This window comes from Oncorhynchus clarkii, chromosome 20 (assembly GCF_045791955.1).
Source record: "Oncorhynchus clarkii lewisi isolate Uvic-CL-2024 chromosome 20, UVic_Ocla_1.0, whole genome shotgun sequence".
Classification (NCBI taxonomy): Eukaryota; Metazoa; Chordata; class Actinopteri; order Salmoniformes; family Salmonidae; genus Oncorhynchus; species Oncorhynchus clarkii.
Window position 1 is genome coordinate 71,246,190 of NC_092166.1, and position 22,890 is coordinate 71,269,079.

Here is a 22,890-nt window from a genome sequence, read left to right on the forward strand (position 1 = left end):
AAACAAGTTAAATAGTATTTTCTATTCCAGTCTAATAAACTGGTATAGCACCCCACTAACAAGTTCCTCACTAGATCTCCTCCAGCACCAGCTGCACGTCCCTCACGGCATCTGCGTCCATGTGGTTGATCATCTCTTTCCTGTAGCGCACTATAAAGGGAATGGTGTTCTCCTCTCTGAAGAGCTGGGAAATGTTCAAACACACCCACTGCTCCACTCCTGTCCTCTCAGACAGCAACTGACAACACACAGAGGAGAATGCTGCATCACAGAGGAATCAAAGTACCATGTGAATAATACTACATTAATGAAGAAACATACATTGATTGCAATGGTCAACTATTTTGCAGACAATTTTAGGGTGCCATTCAGTCAGACCAGCTATTTACATATTTGGTGGTTTGGCACAACAGTATAGCAACTGTTCAGTTTATTTAGGTTAGAGCTGAATGATGGTTTGTTGTTGAATTACTCAAAGGACTTACTTGAATAAGGTCCCAGTTCATGTTCAGGTCTTCTCCAAAGGCTCTTCCTGAGGTGGGCAGTCTGGTGGGCCTGCCCTGAGGGGCACTGCTGGTCTTCTGTCTCTTCAGAGAAGGCTCATCAAACGCAAAGTCCTCCTCAGGCTCTTCCTTCTTCCCCCCATAAGGCTGATGGCTGGAGGACGGCCCCTCGGACCACCCGCCCCCTGCTCTGGACATGTTGTCATTGCAGGATCCATCAGGCACAATGAAGGACAGTCTCTGAAAGACATCCATTGGAGGAGTATATAAACACTTACCTGATATAACAAGCGGTGAAGTCAGTCAGTGAGGTGTCTACCATTATGTCCAGCCAAATGTGTAGTAATTTCATAGAAATCATGTTGAGCAGTTCGTATTACACTGTACCACTAAGTCCCTATGCCACTGTAATAACAAAAATCATTAATTAACTCCATTAATGCAATTGCAAAGCAAGTAATGTCTAACCAAATGAACACAATATTGTTACTAGCATAATAAAAGCTTACTAAACAGGTGGAGAGTTTCCATGACTCTTACCTCCTCCTTGACCCTGGCTGACTGCTGTGACTCCGCTGCATCACAGATGGAGTTAGTCTGATTGGCTCCTCCAGCCTCTTCCTCTAACAGAGCTTGCTGCTTTTTACCTCCTTTTGTTGCTCTGGGAGCTTTAGGGGGTTTGGGTTCTTTAGGGGGTTTGGGAGGTTTAGGGGGTTTAGGGGGTTTGGGAGCTTTAGGGGCTCTGGGAGCTCGGGGCTTCCTCTCCACTGGTTTGCGTGGGACTTTGGGTTTGGATTCCTTGGGCTCTTTAGGTTTAGCCTGCCTCTTCACCGCTGGTTTCTTCTCGCTTGGCTGAGCTTTCTGCTGCCTCTTGGGGGCCTTGGATTCTGGCTGCCATTCTTCAATCTCATCTTCACTCGCTGACTGAGTGTGTGGACTACTAAGGGAACAGAGGCTTGTGTTATGGAAAACTGATCAAAAGGGAAACTGTGAATACAGAAGCTTTAGAATACACACAAAACAACAAAAAATGTATCAAATGAATTCCATACATGATTCCTGAATTATGTTAAAACTCACAGTTCATCGGAATCTCCATCTGTTGTCTTTTCTGTGTAGACTTTAACTGTGCGAGTTCGCCGTTGCATCTGGTGAGAGATATAATCAACATTTAATTTTTAACCATTACTAAACCCACTCTTACTGTCAAATCAAACAAAGGCGTAATAGCCTAAGCCAACACTATCAATACTGCTGTGTCATATACAGTACCAGTCAAAAGTTGAACCACCTACTCATTCAAGGGTTCTTTATTTTTACTATTATCTACATTGTAGAATAACATTGAAGACATCAAAACTATGAAATAACACATATGGAATCATGTAGCAAGCAAAAAAAGTGTTAATCAAAATATATTTTAGATTTTTCAAAGTAGCCACCCTTTGCCTTGATGACAGCTTTGCACACTCGTGGCAATCTCTCAACCAGCTTCACCTGGAATTCTTTTTCAACAGTCTTGAATGAGTTCTCACATATAATGAGCACTTATTGGCTGTTTTTCCTTCACTCTGCAGTCCAACTCATCCCAAAACATCTCAATTGGGATGAGGTTGGGTGATTGTAGAGCCCAGGTCATCTGATGCAGCACTCCATCACTCTCCTCCTTGGTCAAATAGCCCTTACGCAGCCTTGAGGTGTGATGGGTAATTGTCCTGCTGAAAAACAAATGATAGTCCCACTAAATGCAAGCCAAATGGGGTGGCGTATCGCTGCAGAATGCTGTGGTAGCCATGCTGGTTAAGTGTGCCTTGAATTCTAAATAAATCACAGACAGTGTCACCAGCAAAGCACCCCCACACCATCACACATCCTACTCCATGCTTCATGGTGGGAACAACACATGCGGAGATAATCCGTTCACCTACTTTGCGTCTCACAAAGACACAGCGGTTGGAACCAAAAATCACAGATCTCCACCAGTCAAATGTCCATAGCTCGTGTTTCTAGGCCCAAGAAAGTATCTTCTTATTATTGGTGTCCTTTAGTAGTGGTTTCTTTGCAGCAATTTGACCATGAAGGTCTGATTCATGCAGTCTCCTCTGAACAGTCGATGTTGAGATGTGTCTGTTACTTGAACTCTGAGAAGCATTTATTTTGGCTGCAAATTCTGAGGCTGGTAACTCTAATGAACTTATCCTCTGCAGCAGAGGTAACTCTGGGTGTTCCTTTCCTGTGGCGGTCCTCATGAGAGCCAGTTTCATCATAGCGCTTGATGGTTTTTGTGACAGCACTTGAAGAAACGTTAAAAGTTCTTTACATTTCCCGGATTGACTGACCTTCATATCTTAAAGTAACGATGGACTGCCGTTTCTCTTTGCTTATTTGAGCTGTTCTTGCCACAATATGGACTTTGTCTTTTACCAAACAGGCCTATCTTCTGTATACCACCCCTACCTTGTCCCAACACACTGATTGTCTCAAACGCATTAAGGAAAGACAATCCCCAAACAAACTTTTTCCAAGGCATACCTGTTAATTGAAATGCATTCCAGGTGACTACCTCATGAAGCTGGTTGAGAGAATACCAAGAGTGTGCAAAGCTGTCATCAAGGTAAAGGGTGGCTACATTGAAGAATCTCAAATATATCTTGATTTGTTTAACACTTTTTTTGGTTACTACATGATTCCATGTGTGTTATTTCATAGTTTTGATATCTTCACTATTATTCTACAATGTAGAAAATAGTCAAATAAAGAAAAACCCTTAGATGAGTAGGTGTGTCCACACTTTTGACTGGGACTGTATGTAGGCTAATGCATATTTAACCAGATGTTCTAAATAGCCTATACTGCTGCCCTTGGCCTACAATAACCTCGGTAAAAAGGACTTGCAAAAGCCTACTGGTAGTCCTAGGCCTACTGAGATGGCTGTATTTAATAAGTACCCACACACTCTCCCCATCAGCCCTTACAGGACACTGGTAGAGGCAGGTAGAAATACCTTGACCACTCAAAACCACGCACATGTCCGCGCCTCATAGTAAGTTATAGCCCGAGAAACGGAAACAAACAAGAACAAATACACAGTAAGCACTCGAAAACAAAATACATGTACAAACTGTAGATACATAATAAACTTGAGTTACACAGATAACTGGGGAACTTGGTAGAAATATGGGAAGCAATGATCAGCATGTATACTATACAACATAACACCACATACTAGGACTACTTATTTTCAGGAGAGCATCAGGTGTGTGTGTATTGATTACGGAAACCAATTACCGTTTAAGTATCAAACTGCAAACGGAACGAAACGGGGAGGGACCTACCTGATTTTGTCCCATATAAACTCTCGTTTTACTTTTGGAGTGAATGGTTTCTTTTCCAAAACGTTTTGCAACAGAATCGGCGTAAAGATTACACCCCAGTTCGAAGAGGGTAGTTCCAATCTAACGTTTGTACCCCATACGGGATACTTGAGATGTCCATACCCCCCTTTATGCACTAACCTTAAACCTTGCCTAACCATTTTTTACTTCAATGAGGGTTAGGGACGTACTAAGGATCTCTGATAGCACGACCGTTAAGATGGAAATGGAACGCTCTGTCTCTCTCGTGGAAAAGGTTCGTCGTGTCTCTAGTGTAATAGCTATGATTATAACAGTATTGGTTGCAGAGGCCTGCAGTTAAATAACTAGTAGTTGAACACGTTGCCCTTCGCTGCAAAATAATTCTGGCCCAACCTCTGCTACGGCCGGGTAGCTTCGTCCCGCAACTATCCATTTAAATTTCAATTTGTATTAATTTAAGCTAACGGCCGGGTAGCATCATTCATTCAAATCTGGCGCGAGTGTCACCAGAGTAATTTGTCTCCCTCGGCGTAGCTAGCTAGGCCTATAGCTAGCTACATTATGAAAAAATTGGTTAGTGTTGCATTGACGATTAAAATATGTTTAGCAGTTTTTAAACAACAGTACAACATGCTACTCACGTTGATAGTGTTTTTCAATTGGAAGAGCTTCTAAGCAATACAGCCATGTTGCAAAACATCTGGCAAACGATTCTCTTGCTACTTCCGCCAACACGTGACGTGATAGGGCTCATCCAATCATAGTTTAGGATCACTTCCGTCAATCTATTTGTACAGAGGGACACTAAGTCATATCAACTCTTTACAATATACTACTTATAAAACGTTGTATTATAGTAACTAACATTGTACGGAAATGTACTTCAGTGTATTAGTACTCACAACGAGAAAAACACCCTGATGAAAATGGTGTAGTCTATCCTGAATCACATTTAAAGGAATGCAATAATAGGCAATTATTCCAAAGAATATTACTTTGAGCTACACTAAAATGCAGAATGCAAAATATCTCATGAGAAAAGGCAACATTTTTAGGCACCTATTTAAGCGTATTTCGAAAAATCCTTACTATATTGACCCTATTGCCTTTATTTGCAACAGGCTACATCTGGATTAAGTGTTTGATTTATAGTTCTTCAATGGGAGAGTGGAGTAAATTGAGCCAAAAGGTTAGTTGAGCAACCCCTTGTTTCTAGGAAACCATACAAAAATGAATAATGTGACCAAATATTTAGGAAGAGGTCATAATTTAATGGAGAAAGAACCACATGGAAAAAGTGGCATGCAAGTTAGGTCCAAAAAACATATTTTCATGAAGTCAAATTAATTGATTGTGTTATATGCTTCATGATGTTTGTATCTTAACTAAAGTAGATTGTGTTAATACATCAGTTGTGGTCTCTATAAGCTACAATATGGAGGTCCTAACCCGAGCATGAAAGTGTATCCTTGTATGAATGAATGGCATATACATACATATATACATAGTGGGGCAAAAAAGTATTTAGTCAGACACCAATTGTGCAAGTTCTCCCACTTAAAAAGATGAGAAACCTGTAATTTTCATCATAGTTACACTTCAACTATGACAGACAAAATGAGGGGGAAAAAAATCCAGAAAATCACATTGTAGGATTTTTTATGAATTTATTTGCAAATTATGGTGGAAAATAAGTATTTGGTCATCTACAAACAAGCAAGATTTCTGGCTCTCACAAACCTGTAACTTCTTCTTTAAGAGGCTACTCTGTCCTCCACTCGTTACCTGTATTAATGGCACCTGTTTGAACTTGTTATCCGTATAAAAGACACCTGTCCACAACCTCAAAACAGTCACACTCTAAACTCCACTATGGCCAAGACCAAAGAGCTGTCAAAGGATACCAGAAACAAAATTGTAGACCTACACCAGGCTGGGAAGACTGAATCTGCAATAGGTAAGCAGCTTGGTTTGAAGAAATCAACTGTGGGAGCAATTATTAGGAAATGGAAGACATACAAGACCACTGATAATCTCCCTCGATCTGGGGCTCCACGCAAGATCTCACCCCGTGGGGTCAAAATGATCACAAGAACGGTGAGAAAAAATCCCAGAACCACACGGGGGGACCTAGTGAATGACCTGCAGAGAGCTGGGACCAAAGTAACAAAGCCTACCATCAGTAACACATACGCCGCCAGGGACTCAAGTCCTGCAGTGCCAGACGTGTCCCCCTGCTTAAGCCAGTACATGTCCAGGCCCGTCTGAAGTTTGCTAGAGAGCATTTGGATGACCCAGAAGAAGATTGGGAGAATGTCATATGTCATATGGTCAGATGAAACCAAAATATAACTTTTTGGTAAAAACTCAACTCGTTGTGTTTGGAGGACAAAGAATTCTGAGTTGCATCCAAAGAACACCATACCTACTGTGAAGCCTGGGGGTGGAAACATCATGCTTTGGGGCTGTTTTTCTGCAAAGGGACCAGGACCAGCAACAGTGTGTGAAAAACTTGTGAAGACTTGCAGAAAACGTTTGACCTCTGTCATTGCCAAAAAAGGGTATATAACAAAGTATTGAGATAAACTTTTGTTATTGACCAAATACTTATTTTCCACCATCATTTGCAAATAAATTCATTAAAAATCCTACAATGTGATTTTCTGTGATTTTTTTCCTCATTTTGTCTGTCATAGTTGAAGTGTACCTATGATGAAAATTACAAGCCTCTCATCTTTTTAAGTGGGAGAACTTGCACAATTGGTGGCTGATTAAATACTTTTTTGCCCCACTGTACATACATACAGTCCCAGTGAAAAACCCTTGAATGAGGTGTGTCAATTTTTCTTTATTTTTACTATTTTCTACATTGTAGAATAATAGTGAAGACATCACAACTATGAAATAACACATATGGAATCATGTAGTAACCCAAAAAAGTGTTAAACAAATCAAAATTGATTTTAGATTCTTCAAAGTAGCCACCCTTTGCCTTGACAGCTTTGCACACTCTTGGCCATCTCTCAACCAGCTTCATGAGGTAGTCACCTGGAATTCTTTTCCAACAGTCTTAAAGGAGTTCCCACATATGCTGAGCACTTGTTGGCTGGTACCACATTCATCTGTACAAACAGTAGTACGCAAGTATAAACACCATGGGACCACGCAACCATCATACCGCTCAGGAAGGAGACGCGTTCTGTCTCTTAGAGATTAACGTACTTTGGTGCGAAAAGTGCAAATCAATCCCAGAACAACAGCAAAGGACCTTGTGAAGATGCTGGAGGAAACAGGTACAAAAGTATCTATATCGACAGTAAAGAGTCCTATATCAACAAAACTTGAAAGGCCGCTCAGCAAGGAAGAAGCCACTGCTCCAAAACTTCCATAAAAAAAGCCAGACTACGGTTTGCAACTGCACATGGGGACAAAGATTGAACTTTTTGGAGAAATGTCCTCTGGTCTGAGGAAACAAAAATAGAACGGACCATCGTTATGTTTGGAGGAAAAAGGGGGAGGAATGCAAGCCGAAGAACAACATCCCAACCGTGAAGCACAGTGGTGGTAGCATCATTTTGTGGTGGTGCTTTGCTGCAGGAGGGACTGGTGCACTTCACAAAATAGATGGCATCATGAGGTAAGACAATTATGTGGATATATTGAAGCAACATCTCAAGACGGCCTACAAACTTGACTCAGTTACACCAGCTCTGTCAGGAGGAATGGGCCAAAATTTACCCAACTTATTTTGGGAAGCTTGTGGAAGGCTACCCGAAACATTTGACCCAAGTTAAACAATTTAAAGGCAATGCTACCAAATACTAATTGAGTGTATGTAAACTTCTGACCCACTGAGAATGTGATGATAGAAATAAAAGCTGAAATAAATCATTCTCTCTACTAATATTCTGACATTTCACATTCTTAAAATAAAGTGGTGATCCTAACTGACCTAAGACAGGGAATTTTTACAATGATTAAATGTCAGGAACTGTGAAAAACTGCGTTTAAATGTATTTGGCTAAGGTGTATGTAAACTTCCGACTTCAACTGTATATACACTCCTTCCCTGAAACATTAATTTCTCATCGCCTATTGAAGACTGGGCTTCCTACTTTACTCATAACATAACTGTCCTTTACTTTCGTTGAAAAATATCCCAAAACTTATAGACCTTCAGTGTGACAGGTTAGTACAGTGGTGAACCTATAGGTCTTCAGTGTGTGACAGTGGTGAACCTATAGGTCTTCAGTGTGTGACAGTGGTGAACCTATAGGCCTTCAGTGTGACAGGTTAGTACAGTGGTGAACCTATAGGTCTTCAGTGTGTGACAGTGGTGAACCTATAGGCCTTCAGTGTGTGACAGGTTAGTACAGTGGTGAACCTATAAGTCTTCAGTGTGTGACAGTGGTGAACCTATAGGTCTTCAGTTTGTGACAGGTTAGTATAGTGGTGAACCTATAGGTCTTCAGTGTGACAGGTTAGTACAGTGGTGAACCTATAGGTCTTCAGTTTGTGACAGGTTAGTATAGTGGTGAACCTATAGGCCTTCAGTGTGACAGGTTAGTACAGTGGTGAACCTATAGGTCTTCAGTGTGTGACAGTTTAGTACAGTGGTGAACCTATAGGTCTTCAGTGTGACAGGTTAGTACAGTGGTGAACCTATAGGTCTTCAGTATGTGACAGGTTAGTACAGTGGTGAACCTATAGGTCTTCAGTGTGACAGGTTAGTACAGTGGTGAGCCTATAGGTCTTCAGTGTGTGACAGTGGTGAACCTATAGACCTTCAGTGTGACAGGTTAGTACAGTGGTGAACCTATAGGTCATCAGTGTGACAGGTTAGTACAGTGGTGAACCTATAGGTCTTCAGTATGTGACAGGTTAGTACAGTGGTGAACCTATAGGTCTTCAGTGTGACAGGTTAGTACAGTGGTGAACCTATAGGTCTTCAGTGTGACAGGTTAGTACAGTGGTGAATCTATAGGTCTTTAGTGTGTGACAGGTTAGGACAGTGGTGAAACTATAGGTCTTCAGTGTGTGACAGGTTAGTACAGTGGTGAACCTATAGACCTTCAGTGTGACAGGTTAGTACAGTGGTGAACCTATAGGTCTTCAGTGTGTGACAGGTTAGTACAGTGGTGAACCTATAGATCTTCAGTGTGTGACAGGTTTGTGATTCTGAAAGGACAGCAACCATAATACCAGCACACTCATGTAGGAGAGTGCATTTCTTGTAAAACACAAGGGCCGGGTGTGTAGTGGAGGCTATACACAGGTATACACCACACCAATTTTCCCTCAATTTTTTTCCATCACTGAGCAAATTTCAGGTCTGCCGAACACAAACTTGAACGTTGTGAAATTCTGTGCAACTTCCAGTGAGCACTGAGACTGTACCCGTTTTAAGTTACAGTTTTAACAGTGACCAAGTAGACTATTGTGGCTATTTGATTATAATGTAGGCCTACCAGAGTGGCCTACCATCACAATCAATGGAGAAAATGCATCCCATTACATTTTAACATGGAAATAGCTGTTCTATCATTCAGCCTACAGTAGCAGCCAACTTGTGGTGATCAATGTAGGCCTACATTCCAAGAGACTTTTGAAAAAAACATGCAAGGGCTTGTCCTTCAGACAAGGTCACTGAAAATATAGTGTTGTTTGATGCAACAAAAAAACCACTAAAAGAATCAAATGCATTATTATTCCCATACCATTACTACAGAGAATCAGACAAATTATGTTACCCTTTGCCTTTTGGCTACTTAGCTTATTCAAACCCGTCTCAAAATACAACACTGCCCCTTTAAGACAAAACAAAGCCCTTTACCGGACTTGCTTTTCAAAGATGTCTAGAAATGTACGTGTTGTGCTCTTGTAGGAAGCATTCACTCCCCTATGGCTGAATACAAAGTATCTATAACTGGGCTAATAACTCACTAACTAGCAAATAACTTCAACAAAATATGCACATGTGGCTACATGGAGCTCTCGCTCTGATCTCAAAACGAGCACATCTACTCACGGCCAGTTTAAAGTCTTCTTCTTCGATGGGGTTTAACGGCGGTTGGCATCCAATGTTAATGGTGCATTACCGCCACCAGCTGGACGGCGTACCAGTTCTGTAAATAGCGCAGATCCATGTATGGAAATTAATCGTTTGCATATAGGCCTACTGCAGCTCTGATTGGTTAAACTGCACTGGTCTGTAGAGTATCGGCTGAGTCGTGCATGTCAATGCAATAAAATCCTACTCTGATGCGTTCTGCCTACAAAACAATCTCTTGCATAGCTCGTTTTGTTTCGAAATGCTGTATTGAAAGTGTCTAATATTGCGTTGAAAAGATCACAATTGCCACAGTAAAGGGAAACGTTGATAGTGTTAACAGGGAAAACTCCAGAACAATGGTCACCAACCGTTTCTGAGTCAAAATGTAAGCCTAGATTTTTTTAACATTACTTAAAAAATGTAAGCCTATGCAACATTTACCAATTAAAAACAGTACTGTAGCAGTGAGGTCGTTTTGTTTCGATATGCTGTATTTTGTTGACGTTGAGTAAGAGGTTGTTTTCCTGACACCACACTTCGATTCTCGTCATTGTTGGTAATCACGCCCACTACTATTGTGTCGTCTGCAAACTTGATGATTGAGTTGGAGGCGTGCATGACCACGCAGTCATGGGTGAACAGGGAGTACAGGAGGGGGCTGAGCACGCATCTTTGTGGAGCCCCAGTGTTGAGGGTCAGTGAAGTGGAGATGTTGTTTCCTACCTTAACCACCTGGGGGAGCCGCGTCAGAAAGTCCAGGACCCAATTGCAAATGGTGGGGTTGAAATCCAGGGCCTCCAGCTTAACGATAAGGTGGAGTGTACTATGGTGTTGAATGCTGAGCTGTAGTCAGTGAACAGCATTCTTAACTAGGTGTTCCTCTTGTCCAGATGGGATAGGGCAGTATGCAGTGTGATGGTGATTGCATCGTCTGTGGACCTTTTAGAGAGGTATGCAAACTGAAATGAGCCTAGGGTGGCAGGTAAGGTGGAGGTGATATGATCCTTGACTAGTCTCTAAAAGCACTTCATGATGACAGAAGTGAGTGCTACGGGGCGATAGTCATTTAGTTCAGTTATCTTTGCCTTCTTGGGTACAAGCTTTATCATTGTTTTTTTTTACAGAAATGTTTGGCGATCAACTAGGGATGCCTTGGAGATTGACCGTTTGGTTGGTGACCACTGCTCTAGAAAGTTGAGTGAAGTTATATCTCCTGAGCTGATATTTCTTCTGTGTTGCAGTCCTGGGGAGCTGCGCAGCAGTCTCAGGGCTACTGTGCGCCGGCGGCACGCAGTTTAGACGGAACATTGCACCAGACCATATACCCACTACCCTCAGTCTGCTTGATGTGTATCAAAGTAGTGTAGTGGAGGTATACAATTAATCAATTATGTAGTTACGGGTTAGGTCGTCATTGTACATAATAATTTGTTCTTAACTGGCATGCCTAAAATAATAACACACATTGCCTAGTTTCATCTGAAGGCAGCAAGAGCATGCAGCTCTCATGGTTGTGGCATGGAGCAGCTCACAGAAGAACGGTAGGGTACCAGGTAGGAAAGACGTTTCAACTGATGATACAGTGTCTTTGGAAAGGATTCAGACCCCTTGACTTTTCCCACATTTTGTTAGGTTACAGCCTTATTCTAAAATTGAATAAATTGTTTTCCCCCTCATCAATCTGAACACAATACCCCATAATGACAAAGCAAAAACAAGTTTTTTGAAATTTTAGCAAATTTATAAAAATAGTATTCAGTATTCAAAAGTATTCAGACCCTTTGTATTCAGACCTACTTTGTTGAAGCACCTTTGGCAGCGATTACAGCCTTGAGTCTTCTTGGGTATGATGGTACAAGCTTGGCACACCTGTATTTAGGGAATTTCTTCCATTCAAGTTTTCATCAAGGGTATTTCTGTACTTTGCTCGGTTCATCTTTTCCTCGATCCTGACTAGTCTCCCAGTCCCTGCTGCTGAAAAACACCCGCTCTGCATGATGCTGCCACCACCATGCTTCACCGTAAGGATGGTTCTAGGCCAAAGAGTTCCATCTTGGTTTCATCAGACCAGAGAATCTTGTTTCTCATGGTCTGAGAGTCCTTTAGGTGCCATTTGGCAACTCCAAGCGGGCTGCCATGTGTCTTTTACTGAGGAGTGGCTTCTGTCTGGCCATTCTACCATAAAAGCCTAATTGGTGGAGTGCTGTACAGGAATGTTCTTCCATCTCCACAGAGGAACTCTGGAGCTCTGTCAGAGTGACCATCGGGTTTTTGGTCACCTCCCTGACTACAGCCATTCTCCCCCTATTGCTCAGTTTGGCCAGGCGGCCAGCTCTAGGCAGAGTCTTGGTGGTTCCAAATTTCTTCCATTTAAGAATGATGGAGGCCACTGTGTTCTTGGGGACCTTCAATGCTGCAGACATTTTTTGGTACCCTTTCCCAGATCTGTGCCTCAACACAATCCTGTCTCGGAGTTCTATGGACAATTCCTTCGACCTCGTGGCTTGGTTTTTGCTCTGATATGCACTGTCAACTGTGGGACCTTTTTATATAGACAGGTGTGTGCCTTCCCAAATCATGTCCAATCAATTGAATTTACCACAGGTGGACTCCAATCAAGTTGTAGAAACATCTCAAGGATGATCATTGGAAACAGGATGCACCTGAACTCAATTTCGAGTCTCATAGCAAAGGGTCTGAATTCTTATGTAAATAAGGTATTTCTGTTTTTATCAACAACAAAAAAATGCTAAAAAACTGTTTTCGTTTCGTCGTGATGGTACTGTATGTAGACTGATGAGTGAAAACATTAATGTAATCCATTTTAGAACAAGGCTGTAATGTAACAAAATGTGGGAAAAATGAATGGGTCTGAATACTTTCTGATTACACTGTATGGGCATCTGTTGTTCTCTGAGTTTGTGTGCTGTTACAATATTGATATGGCCAAGCCTAGTTGTCATAGTGAATTCAATGTTCCACTATTCTTGCATTGGCCTAACTGTGCAGACACCTCATTCCTTCCACATGGTGGAGCCATACACTAAAAAATGAAACGCCAGCTTGCACTGCAAACGCAGCCTAAATGTGGTGCATTTGTAGCAGACAGACGTGCAACACTGAAGGGAATTTCCACACAAACCTCAATGATATGTGGTTGCAAACTTTGCCTGGTCTGTATCAACCATAGCACCACATTGCTTTTTTACATTGCTTTTCTTGTGTCAAGGTCGATAAATTAGACGTTTGATGTTATAGGCCAGACAATAGGGATGCACTGCTGGGTCAAACACGCTTTATTTATGGATACATTTAAATGTAGATATTAGGAAAATGTGGTCTCTCTTCACATTTTATGGGTTATTAATCAGGTAACAAAGAAATCCAGAATAATTACATTTCCTATGGTTTACCCAATGCTAAAACCGTGTGTATTGTCATTCATGTAATCTTTTGATCATCATATTCATCCGCGACGATATGGTTTTGAAATATAGATCAAGTATTGTTGTTATAGCTATGGGTGCATTTCAGGTGCAACGGTCAGTTTTATATCAAGTAGGCTAAAATAATCATATGTTGCAAATTCCAGACATACCGAACCACCCCGATGATCCACCCCTTTTCCATGTATGTATTTGATGCAATAGTCCCTGTTTATAACAGTATTTATAACCCCATCCGCGATGAGCCTCCCCGATATGTTCCCGAAATGGAATGAGTAGGCCTACTCCATAAAATAATATCCCAGTGTCTATCACTTGAACACTTGGGATGCACCTATGTCCTGACAGCCTGGTCGGCTCGCCTACACTGACTGTTGCGTCGCACTCCCCCATCTGGCATAGACAAGACGCGGCGCGCCGAGAAACTGACGTGTTTTGCGCATTTCCTGCAGCAGCGTTTAGACGGTCGGGGGGAGAAGAGGTAGGTCTGCAGGAAACCAAGAACAGCAACGGCGAGAGAACATCCTGGGAGGATAAGGAGCGAACAGAAACCAAGAAAACCACAACCTAGAGTCGACCTGCAACTATACATTGCTTGAGCTATTCACAAGTCGAGTAGCCTGTTTGGGAAACATCCCAAATGCACTGCAAGGAGGGCAGGAGTCGCCCTATCTTCCAACAGTGGAATACGAGTGTTTCCAGAGCCTAGTGGAGTTGCAGAGGATAGATATCTTTGATAGATTTTGCTCTGTCGGGTTGCGGTTTGGGTAGGCTGTTGATATCCCAACTGCTGCATGGTCATATTTTTCCTGCGTATACGCTTCTCAAAACGTGTATTAATTATATTCAAAAGAAAGGCTTTGTCTGGTTAAAACCCAAATGTGGATTATCATTGTGAAAACCGAAACTGTTAAAGGGCAAAAACAAGAACATTTACTGTCTCTGGACTGTTTCAAAACGACTGATAAGCATCCGATTGGTACGTGTGTGATAGAGTGACACGGGACGGCATTTTCCGCTTATATTCAAGTCACAACCTCTTTGAAAAACCATTCAGTCCGTGGTCTTATTTTGAGGATTCAAACGCTACATAAAACTAGGCTAAATTATTTATGACCCGTTGAAGTGGCTGGGTTAAAGGAATATATTGTAAACAACCATTCTTGTTCCAAAGCCCATTGAAGAGGATTACATCACCGCAATGGTGGTTTTCAATGGGTTATTGAAGATCAAGATTTGTGAGGCGTTGGACTTGAAACCGACGGCTTGGTCTCTCAGGCATGCGGTTGGCCCAAAAACCCAGACTTTTCTCCTAGACACCTACATCGCACTAAACGTGGATGACTCGCGTGTGGGCCAAACCTCCACCAAACAGAAAACCAACAGCCCTGCGTGGAACGACGAGTTCGTTACGGAGGTGCATGACGGAAGGAAAATCGAACTGTCGGTGTTTCACGACGCGCCAATTGGATATGACGATTTCGTGGCTAACTGCATCATACAGTTTGAAGATATATTGCAGAATGGCAGTAAGCACTACGAGGAATGGGTAGGCTATGTCCCGTTATTATTTGGTGCTCCTTGCACATAGTGCCATTTTACCAAATTGTTTTCACCTCACCCTCAGCATCCTGATGCCTTTACGATTAGAATAAATTATACAAAGTCTCCATTATTATTTGGCAAAACAGTCTAGACCTATAAATAATGTTACTTTATCATCATCAACAACACCATCCTCACAAAACCCCCTGGCTGGCATCCACGGTTAGTTTCCTGGCGCTGTGATACTTCTCTAGGCCACCGGTAACATGCGCATATAACCCTGTTTCGTAGGAGCGGTGCAGAGGACTGCGCTTACAAGCAGGTCATAAATATTCCTATCAGCTGCGATGTGGGCTTGCATTCTGAGAAAAGCAACGTTTCCATGTCAAAAGCAACAGTGCGTTAAAATCCAATGTGGGATGACAAGGCCAGTCAGCTATGGGTCTCACTGACAGAGCTGCTTCTGAGCCAGTAACATAACTTGCAATTTATTGGTCATTTGCCTGTCTTGGAAACCATGATGCCCTTGAGATGGACACAGAGAAGAAAATGCACACAGAGAAGTCTCTCTTTCACAGCCTTCCAGTTAAATACTGGAATCATGAGGTTTCCTTAAGGCCATATGCTCTCTTATAAGATAAGCAGCTGCAGACTCATTTGAGAAGACATGCAACATATTAGGCTACACCTAATGAAGAGTTATGCACATGTGGTTTCTCTAAATCTTCAATTGTCCACCAAATGAGATTATCAATGCTATGTCCAACACACAAAACATGCTGACATGTTTCTTGGATTATGAGGAGACTTTAACTTGGATCATGTGACATAGATTGGATCATGTGATCAACGTAGGCACAACTTCCTCAGGATTTTCACTATAGGAGAGTGTGTGAGGTTCACTGAGGAGAAATAGGTTATGATTTTAGGAAATCTGTATATTCCTACAGGTTCCAGGCCCGGCCAAGGACATGCAAATATCAGCATCTGTCCTGACTACCACATTTCACATACACTGCCCAACATAATACAAACATTATAAATCCACTAAAACATTGTTAAGAAATATGTAATTACAGTATTAGATTTAACTGTATGTGTTCAGTGCCCAGTTGACCACATACATAAGAACTAAAGAGCTGTTAGGTCAATAAAAGCAATGCTGATTGTACTAACATAGACAGGAACAAAAGCTTCAAATAATAAAATCATATATTCTCATTGCTGATAATCAGTGGTAAGATGGGTAACATGGACATATTATTATAAAGGGTATATTCACAGTAATACTGTGACTATTCATTGTCTTGTAGGCAATTATGTTCCTCAGGATGCCACCCAAATATATCATAACACTTTCCCTGTGAGGGAGGAACCTTTTCATAAATACTGGGTGGCTTTGCTCCTCTTGTGAGTAGTGTTTCCTTTCATGGTGAACCACTGACCCAGAACTAGAACGGCAAAACAACAACAAAAGGCGCAGGGCAGCACTCTGAAGCTGTTCTCCTGGCCTCGGCGTGACAGGTGGATCGGTGTGCTCTGTTCTCTACTGACAGACAGCCTCCACATACAGTACAGGCTGAAGAGGAATCTCTTGTCTTTGTTGTCAAGTTTATTTGTCATATGTACACAGTACAATGAAATGCTTACTTGCAGGTTCACTCTTGACAGTTTGTCTGAGGCAGGCGGGAGTTTGGATTATTGATTAGACTCTATCAGGTCCATTATGGATTGGAGGAGGTACAGTAAAACTGTTTTTGGACGGGCCTGGGAGGCTCACGGCAATAAGGGTTCTGTCTGTGTTTGGCTTGTCAGGCTGGGAATGTTCTTTGCTGACGTTGATGGACCAGGCTATGTCATCTGCTCACATGTCTGGCTGAGGAGGCTGTGCTTGGCTCATAGGGCTAAAGGCGCTGTGTGCTCGGCTGGATGGAAGGGTCCCTACTAAGTAGTTTGTAGATCGCCTCCCTGGTTGCAAAATGTCTGTTTAGTGGTGTTGGTGCTGAGAATTGGGTATGGATTCTAGATGGAGATTGTTTTCCTATTCTGACTTAAACAGCATTGCTCTCTGGGTCCTTTCTTTCCATCTCTCTTTGCTCCTTCTGTATGTACAGCTTCCGTGCACTTGCTTTCACTTTTACCTCTTCTTTAATATTTTACCTTTTCATTTAATTCTTTCTGAGGTCATGTCTCCATGACCTCAGAAAGAAGCCTCTCTCTCTCTCTCTCTCTCTCTCTCTCTCTCTGTCGGTCTCCCTCTCTCTCTCTCTCGCGCGCTCTCTCGCTCTCCCATATTCAGATTGCTTTATTGGCATGAAATACAATTTGTAGATATTGCCAAAGCAGTATAGTGGTACAGCATTTCAGTAAATCCAGTACAATGCCATGAGGATAATGTCATACAGTTAATATCAGTAGTAATAATAATAGTACATACAATCATGTATACAGGTACAACACTACAGCTGTTGTATTCTGTAATCTTCTTTTGAAATATTTAAAAATATATATTTTTAAATAATAGCTAATGTACATGGATGATGGTTACACTATGTATTATTTATTTTATTTTTATTTAACCTTTATTTAACTAGGCAAGTCAGTTAAGAACAAATTGTTATTTACAATGACCTTTTACCAAAAGGCAAAAGGCCTCCTGCGGGGACTGAGGCCTGGGATTAAAAAATAATAATAAATACAATATAAATATAGGACAAAACACACATCACAACAAGAGAGACAACACAACACTACATAAAGAGAGGCATAAAAAAACAACATAGTGAGGCAGCAACACATGACAACACAGCATGGTATCAACACAACATAACAACAGCATGGTAGCAGCACAACATGGTACAAACAGTATTGGGCACAGACAACAGTACTAAGGGCAAGAAGGTAGAGACAACAATACACCACACAAAGCAGCCAGAACTGTCAGTCAGAGTGTCCATGATTGAGTCTTTGAAGTAACGTAATTAAAGTAAAGTAAAGTAATGAAGAGTAATGACCAAGTTGTATACAATGTACATACTTCAGGGAATTAATGGTCATGGGATGTCCCTCAGGCTATAATATAAATATCTGGCAGTAATATTTGCGCTTTCTTTCACATCCGGAATAATTACCAGCTTTATGTCATTAGTAAATGCATAGAAGTTGGGAATTGAGATCAATAAAATAAAATTGTATTTGTCACATGCCGAATACAAGAGGTGTAGTAGTCCTTACCGTGAAATGCTTACTTCCAAGCCCTTAACCAACAATGCAGTTTTAAGAAAAATAAGAGTTAAGAATATCAGCACAACAGTTTTCAGCTGTGCTAACATAATTGCAAAATGTTTTTCTAATGATCAATTAGCCTTTTAAAATGATAAACTTGGATTAGCTAACACAACGTGCCATTGGAACACAGGAGTGATGGTTGCTGATAATGGGCCTCTGTACGCCTATTTTGATATACCATTTTAAAAAAATGCAGTTTCCAGCTACAATAGTCATTTACAACCTTAACAATGTCTACACTGTATTTCTGATCAATTTGATGTAATTTTAATGGACAAAAAATGTGCTTTTCTTTCAAAAACAAGTACATTTCAAAGTGATCCCAAACGTTTGAACATGTAGGTACGAGTAAAGTGACTATGCGTAGATAGTAACAGCAAGTAGGAGCAGCATAAAAAAGAGGGAGTCACTGCAAATAGTCCAGATAGCCATTTGATTAGCTGTTCAGCAGTCTTACGGTTTGGGGGTAGAAGCTGTTAAGAAGCCTTTTGGACCTAGACTTGGCGCTCCGGTACCGTTTGCCGTGCAGTAGCAGAGAGAACAGTCTATGACTAGGGTGGCTGGAGTCTTTGGCAGTTTTTATGGCCTTCCTCAGATATTGCCTGGTATAGGGTTCCCGAGTGGTCTAAGGCACTGCATCTCAGTGTTAGAGGCCTTTATCACTACAGACCCTGGTTCGATTCTAGGCTGTATCGCAACCAGCCATGATTGGGAGTCCCATAGGGTGGCACACAATTGGCCCAGCGTCGACCGGGTTAGGGTTTGACCGGGGAAGGCCGTTATTGTAAATAAGAATTTGTTCTTAACTGACTTGCCTAGTTAAATAAAGGTTAAATAAAAAAATAATAGAGGTCCTGGGTGGCAGGAAGCTTGGCCCCAGTGATGTACTGGGCCTTAAGCACTACCCTCTGTAGCGCATTGCGGTCGGAGGCCGAGCAGTTGCCACACCAGGCGGTGATGCTCTTGATGGTGCAGCTGTAGAACTATTTGAGGATTCATGCCAAATATTTTCAGTCTACTGATGGGGAATAGGTGTTGTCGTGCCTTCTTCACAACTGTCTTGGCGTGTTTGGACCATGATAGTTTGTTGGTGATGTGGACACCAAGGAACTGGAAGCTCTCAACCTGCTCCACTACAACCCGTCGATAAGAATGGGGGCGTGCTCGGCCCTCCTTTTCCTGTAGTCCACGCCCCTCCTCCTTTTGTTGCCTACCCTTACCAACTGGGGGCAGCTCGTCAGGAAGTCCAGGATTCAGGTGCAGAGGGAAGGGTTTAGTCCCAGGGTCCTTAGCTTTGTGATGAGCTTTAATTAAGGGCACTATGGTGTTGAACGCTGAGCTGTAGTCAATGAACAGCATTCTCACGTAGGTGTTCCTTTTGTCCCGGTGGAAAAGGGCAGTGTGGAGTGCAATATAGATTGTGTTGTCTGTGGATCTGTTGGGGCGGTATGCAAATTGGAGTGGGTCTAGGGTTTCTGGGATAATGGTGTTGATGTGAATACACGTCCTGGTAATCCGTATGGGCCCTGCGGCCTTGTGACTTGTTTAAAGGTCTTACTCACATTGGCTAAAGCGAGCACGATCACACGGTCATCCGGAACAGCTGGTGCTCTCATGCATGCTTCAGTGTTGCTTGCCTTGAAGCACGAATAGAAGTAATTTAGCTCATATGGTAGGCTCGTGTCACTGGGCAGCTCCCGACTAGGCTTCCCTTTGTAGTCTGTAATAGTTTGCAAGCCTTGCCACATCTGACGAGCGTCGGAGCCGGTGTAGTAGGATTCAATCTCAGTCCTGTATTGATGCTTTGCCTTTTCGATGGTTCTCCAGAGGGCATAGCGGTCGACCGAATATGATTTTTCAACGCCGATACCGATTATTGGAGGACCAAAAAAGCCAATACCGATTAATCGGACGGTTATTTATTTATCTGTAATAATGACAATTACAACAATTCTGAATTAACACTTTTATTTTAACTTAATATAATATATCAATAAAATCAATTTAGCCTCAAATAAATAAGGAAACATTTGGTTTAAATAATGCAAAATAATGCAAAAACAAAGTGTTGGAGAAGAAAGTGAAAGTGCAATATGTGCCATGTAAGAAAGCTAACGTTTAAGTTCCTTGCTCAGAACATGTGATGTGTGAATATATGATAGCTGGTGGTTCCTTTTAACATGAGTCTTCAATATTCCCAGGTATGAAGTTTTAGGTTGTAGTTATTATAGGAAATATGGGACTATTTCACTCTATACCATTTGTATTTCAAATACCTTTGACTATTGGATGTTCTTATAGGCACTATAGTATTGCCAGTGTAACAGTATAGCTTCCGTCCCTCTCCTCGTCCCTACCTGGGCTCGAACCAGGGACACATCGACAACAGCCACCCTCGAAGCATTGTTACCCATCGCACCACAAAAGCCGCGGCCCTTGCAGAGCAAGGGAAACAACTACTTCAAGGTCTCAGAGCGAATTACATCACCGATTGAAACGCTATTAGCACGCACCCCGCTAACTAGCTATCCATTTCACAGCGGTTACACCAGCCTAATCTCGGGAGTTGATAGGCTTGAAGTCATAAACAGCTCAATGTTTGAAGCACAGCGAAGAGCTGTTGGCAAATGTACGAAAGTGCTGTTTGCCAACAGTGCTGTTCAAATATCAAATCATAGACTTAATTATAACATAATAACACACAGAAGGTCATTAATATGGTAAAATCCGGAAACTATAATTTCGAAAAACAAAACGTTTATTCTTTCAGTGAAATACGGAATCATTCCGTATTTCATCTAACGGGTGGCATCCCTAAGTCTAAATATTGCTGTTACATTGCACAACCTTCAATGTTATGTCATAATTATGTACAATTCTGGCAAATTCATTACGGTCTTTGTTAGGAATGAAATGGTCTTCACACAGTTCGCAACGAGCCAGGCGACCCAAACTGCTGCATATACCCTGACTCTGCTTGCACGGAACGCAAGAGAAGTGGCACAATTTCCCTAGTTAAAAGAAATTCATGTTAGCAGGCAATATTAACTAAATATGCAGGTTTAAAAATATATATTTGTGTATTGATTTTAAAGAAAGACATTGATGTTTATGGTTAGGTACACAGCCGGTGACTGATGTGGTATACTCCTCAATGCCATTGGATGAGTCCCGGAACATATTCCAGTCTGTGCTAGCAAAACAGTCCTGTAGCTTAGCATCTGCGTCATCTGACCACTTCCGTATTGAGCGAGTCACTGGTATGTCCGGCTTTAGATATTTATTTGAAAAAGATTGTGTTATTTGGAAGTATTTCTCACAGTAGAGGAAGAAGTACATCTCTGTGTCTACTTCCCCTGTCGTGCGTGACCACATAGACACTCCTTTTTGGATGGCCATGTCGTTTTGTGTCTCTCTTTTTCTATAGCTAGTTGGTTGTCACTGAACCTGTATTTGATCAGGATCTGTCTCTGTATCTCTGACAGAGCAGAGATATTTTAATTCCTGAAACAATTTGATTGATTTCCCTGTGTGTTTAGATATTAAGGTTGTTTAGTGTTTTTAACAGCTGACAAAGGGGACTCTTTTCAAGGTTCAGCTCATGGGTTTTCAATGCTTTGAATTGTAAGGATGTTTTGGGGCAATATGGTGCTAAAATTAATGGGTTCTTTTTTATATTAAATTAAAGGGAATCTTCCGAGTTCCATTTTGCATGCATTATTTGGTACTTTCTTTGGGATATTTAGGATAATTTTGCATAATTCTGTATGTAGATTTTCTATAGAGTTTTTCTTCCAATTCTTATCATCGTAATTACAGATTGGACCCCAAACCTCGCTTCCTGTCACGTCCTGACCATAGAAAGCTTTTATTTTCTATGGTGGAGTAGGTCAGGGTGTGACTGGGGGGTGTTCTAGTTTATTATTTCTATGTGTAGTCTAGTTTTTGTATTTCTATGTTGGCCTGGTATGGTTCCCAATCAGAGGCAGCTGTCTATCATTGTCTCTGATTGGGGATCATATTTAGGTAGCCTTTCCCACCTGTTGTTTGTGGGATCTTGTTTTTGTATTGTTGCTTTTGAGCCCTACAAGGCTGTACGTTCGTTTGTTTCTCTTTATTGTTTTGTTACTGGTTCACATTTAAATAAAATATGATGAACCCAAATCACGCTGCGCCTTGGTCTACCCATTTTGATGAGCGTTACACTTCCATACAGTGCAATTGGTAAAATTACAATATTGAATATTTTGCGTTAGATTTGGATAGGAATATTCATTTTTGAGAATGTTTTTTTTATGAAGTAAAATGTTTCGCAGACTTTTTCTTTGAGTGCATTCACTGCCAGACCAAATCGACCTGAAGCACTGATATTTAGTCCCAGGTAGTTCAACCTTGTTATTTCCTAATTTAAAGGAGTGTCTGCTGTATTCCCAAATAATGTGCAGTTGTTCCTGTAGATCTTGCTCTGTTGGTGACAGTAAGACAAGGTCATCTGCGTAGAGCAGAAATCTGAGCTCCTCATCTTCGAGTGTGAATCCAGGGGCTGCAGATCGGTCCAACATCACTGCTAGTTCGTTGATGTAGATGTTGAACAGGGTTGAACTTAAACTGCACCCTTGTCGCACCCCTCGCCCTTGTGCAAAAAAATGTTGTTCTTTTATTGTTCAGTTTAATACTAAACTCACTCTCTCACTGTCAAC

At 41.6% G+C, this 22,890-nt stretch overlaps 2 protein-coding genes across 6 annotated transcripts in view; one reads left to right on the forward strand and one right to left on the reverse strand.

Annotated features, from left to right (window-relative positions):
* Positions 1-9,905, reverse strand: part of LOC139376856 (S1 RNA binding domain 1) — a 98,907-nt gene extending 89,002 nt beyond the window's left edge. The window contains exons 1-5 of one of the 5 annotated variants that reach the window (XM_071119817.1): positions 9,888-9,905; positions 1,584-1,651; positions 1,044-1,443; positions 486-743; positions 72-238 (exon numbers count right to left, since the gene is read on the reverse strand). In XM_071119817.1, the coding sequence (XP_070975918.1) occupies positions 72-238; positions 486-743; positions 1,044-1,443; positions 1,584-1,651 (893 nt within the window). In that variant the 5' untranslated portion in view covers positions 9,888-9,905. Of the gene's footprint in view, positions 1-71; positions 239-485; positions 744-1,043; positions 1,444-1,583; positions 1,652-3,455; positions 3,541-4,500; positions 4,590-9,887 lie in introns of those variants that run through there. The other 4 variants (XM_071119820.1, XM_071119819.1, XM_071119816.1 and 1 more) reach the window with 4 other exon arrangements.
* A 3,852-nt stretch (positions 9,906-13,757) lies between these two features.
* LOC139376857 (protein kinase C epsilon type-like) overlaps positions 13,758-22,890 on the forward strand; it is a 155,233-nt gene continuing 146,100 nt past the window's right edge. Inside the window, exon 1 of the mRNA XM_071119821.1 lies at positions 13,758-14,906. Coding sequence (XP_070975922.1) covers positions 14,559-14,906 — 348 coding nt within the window. The 5' untranslated portion in view covers positions 13,758-14,558. The remainder of the gene's footprint in view (positions 14,907-22,890) is intronic.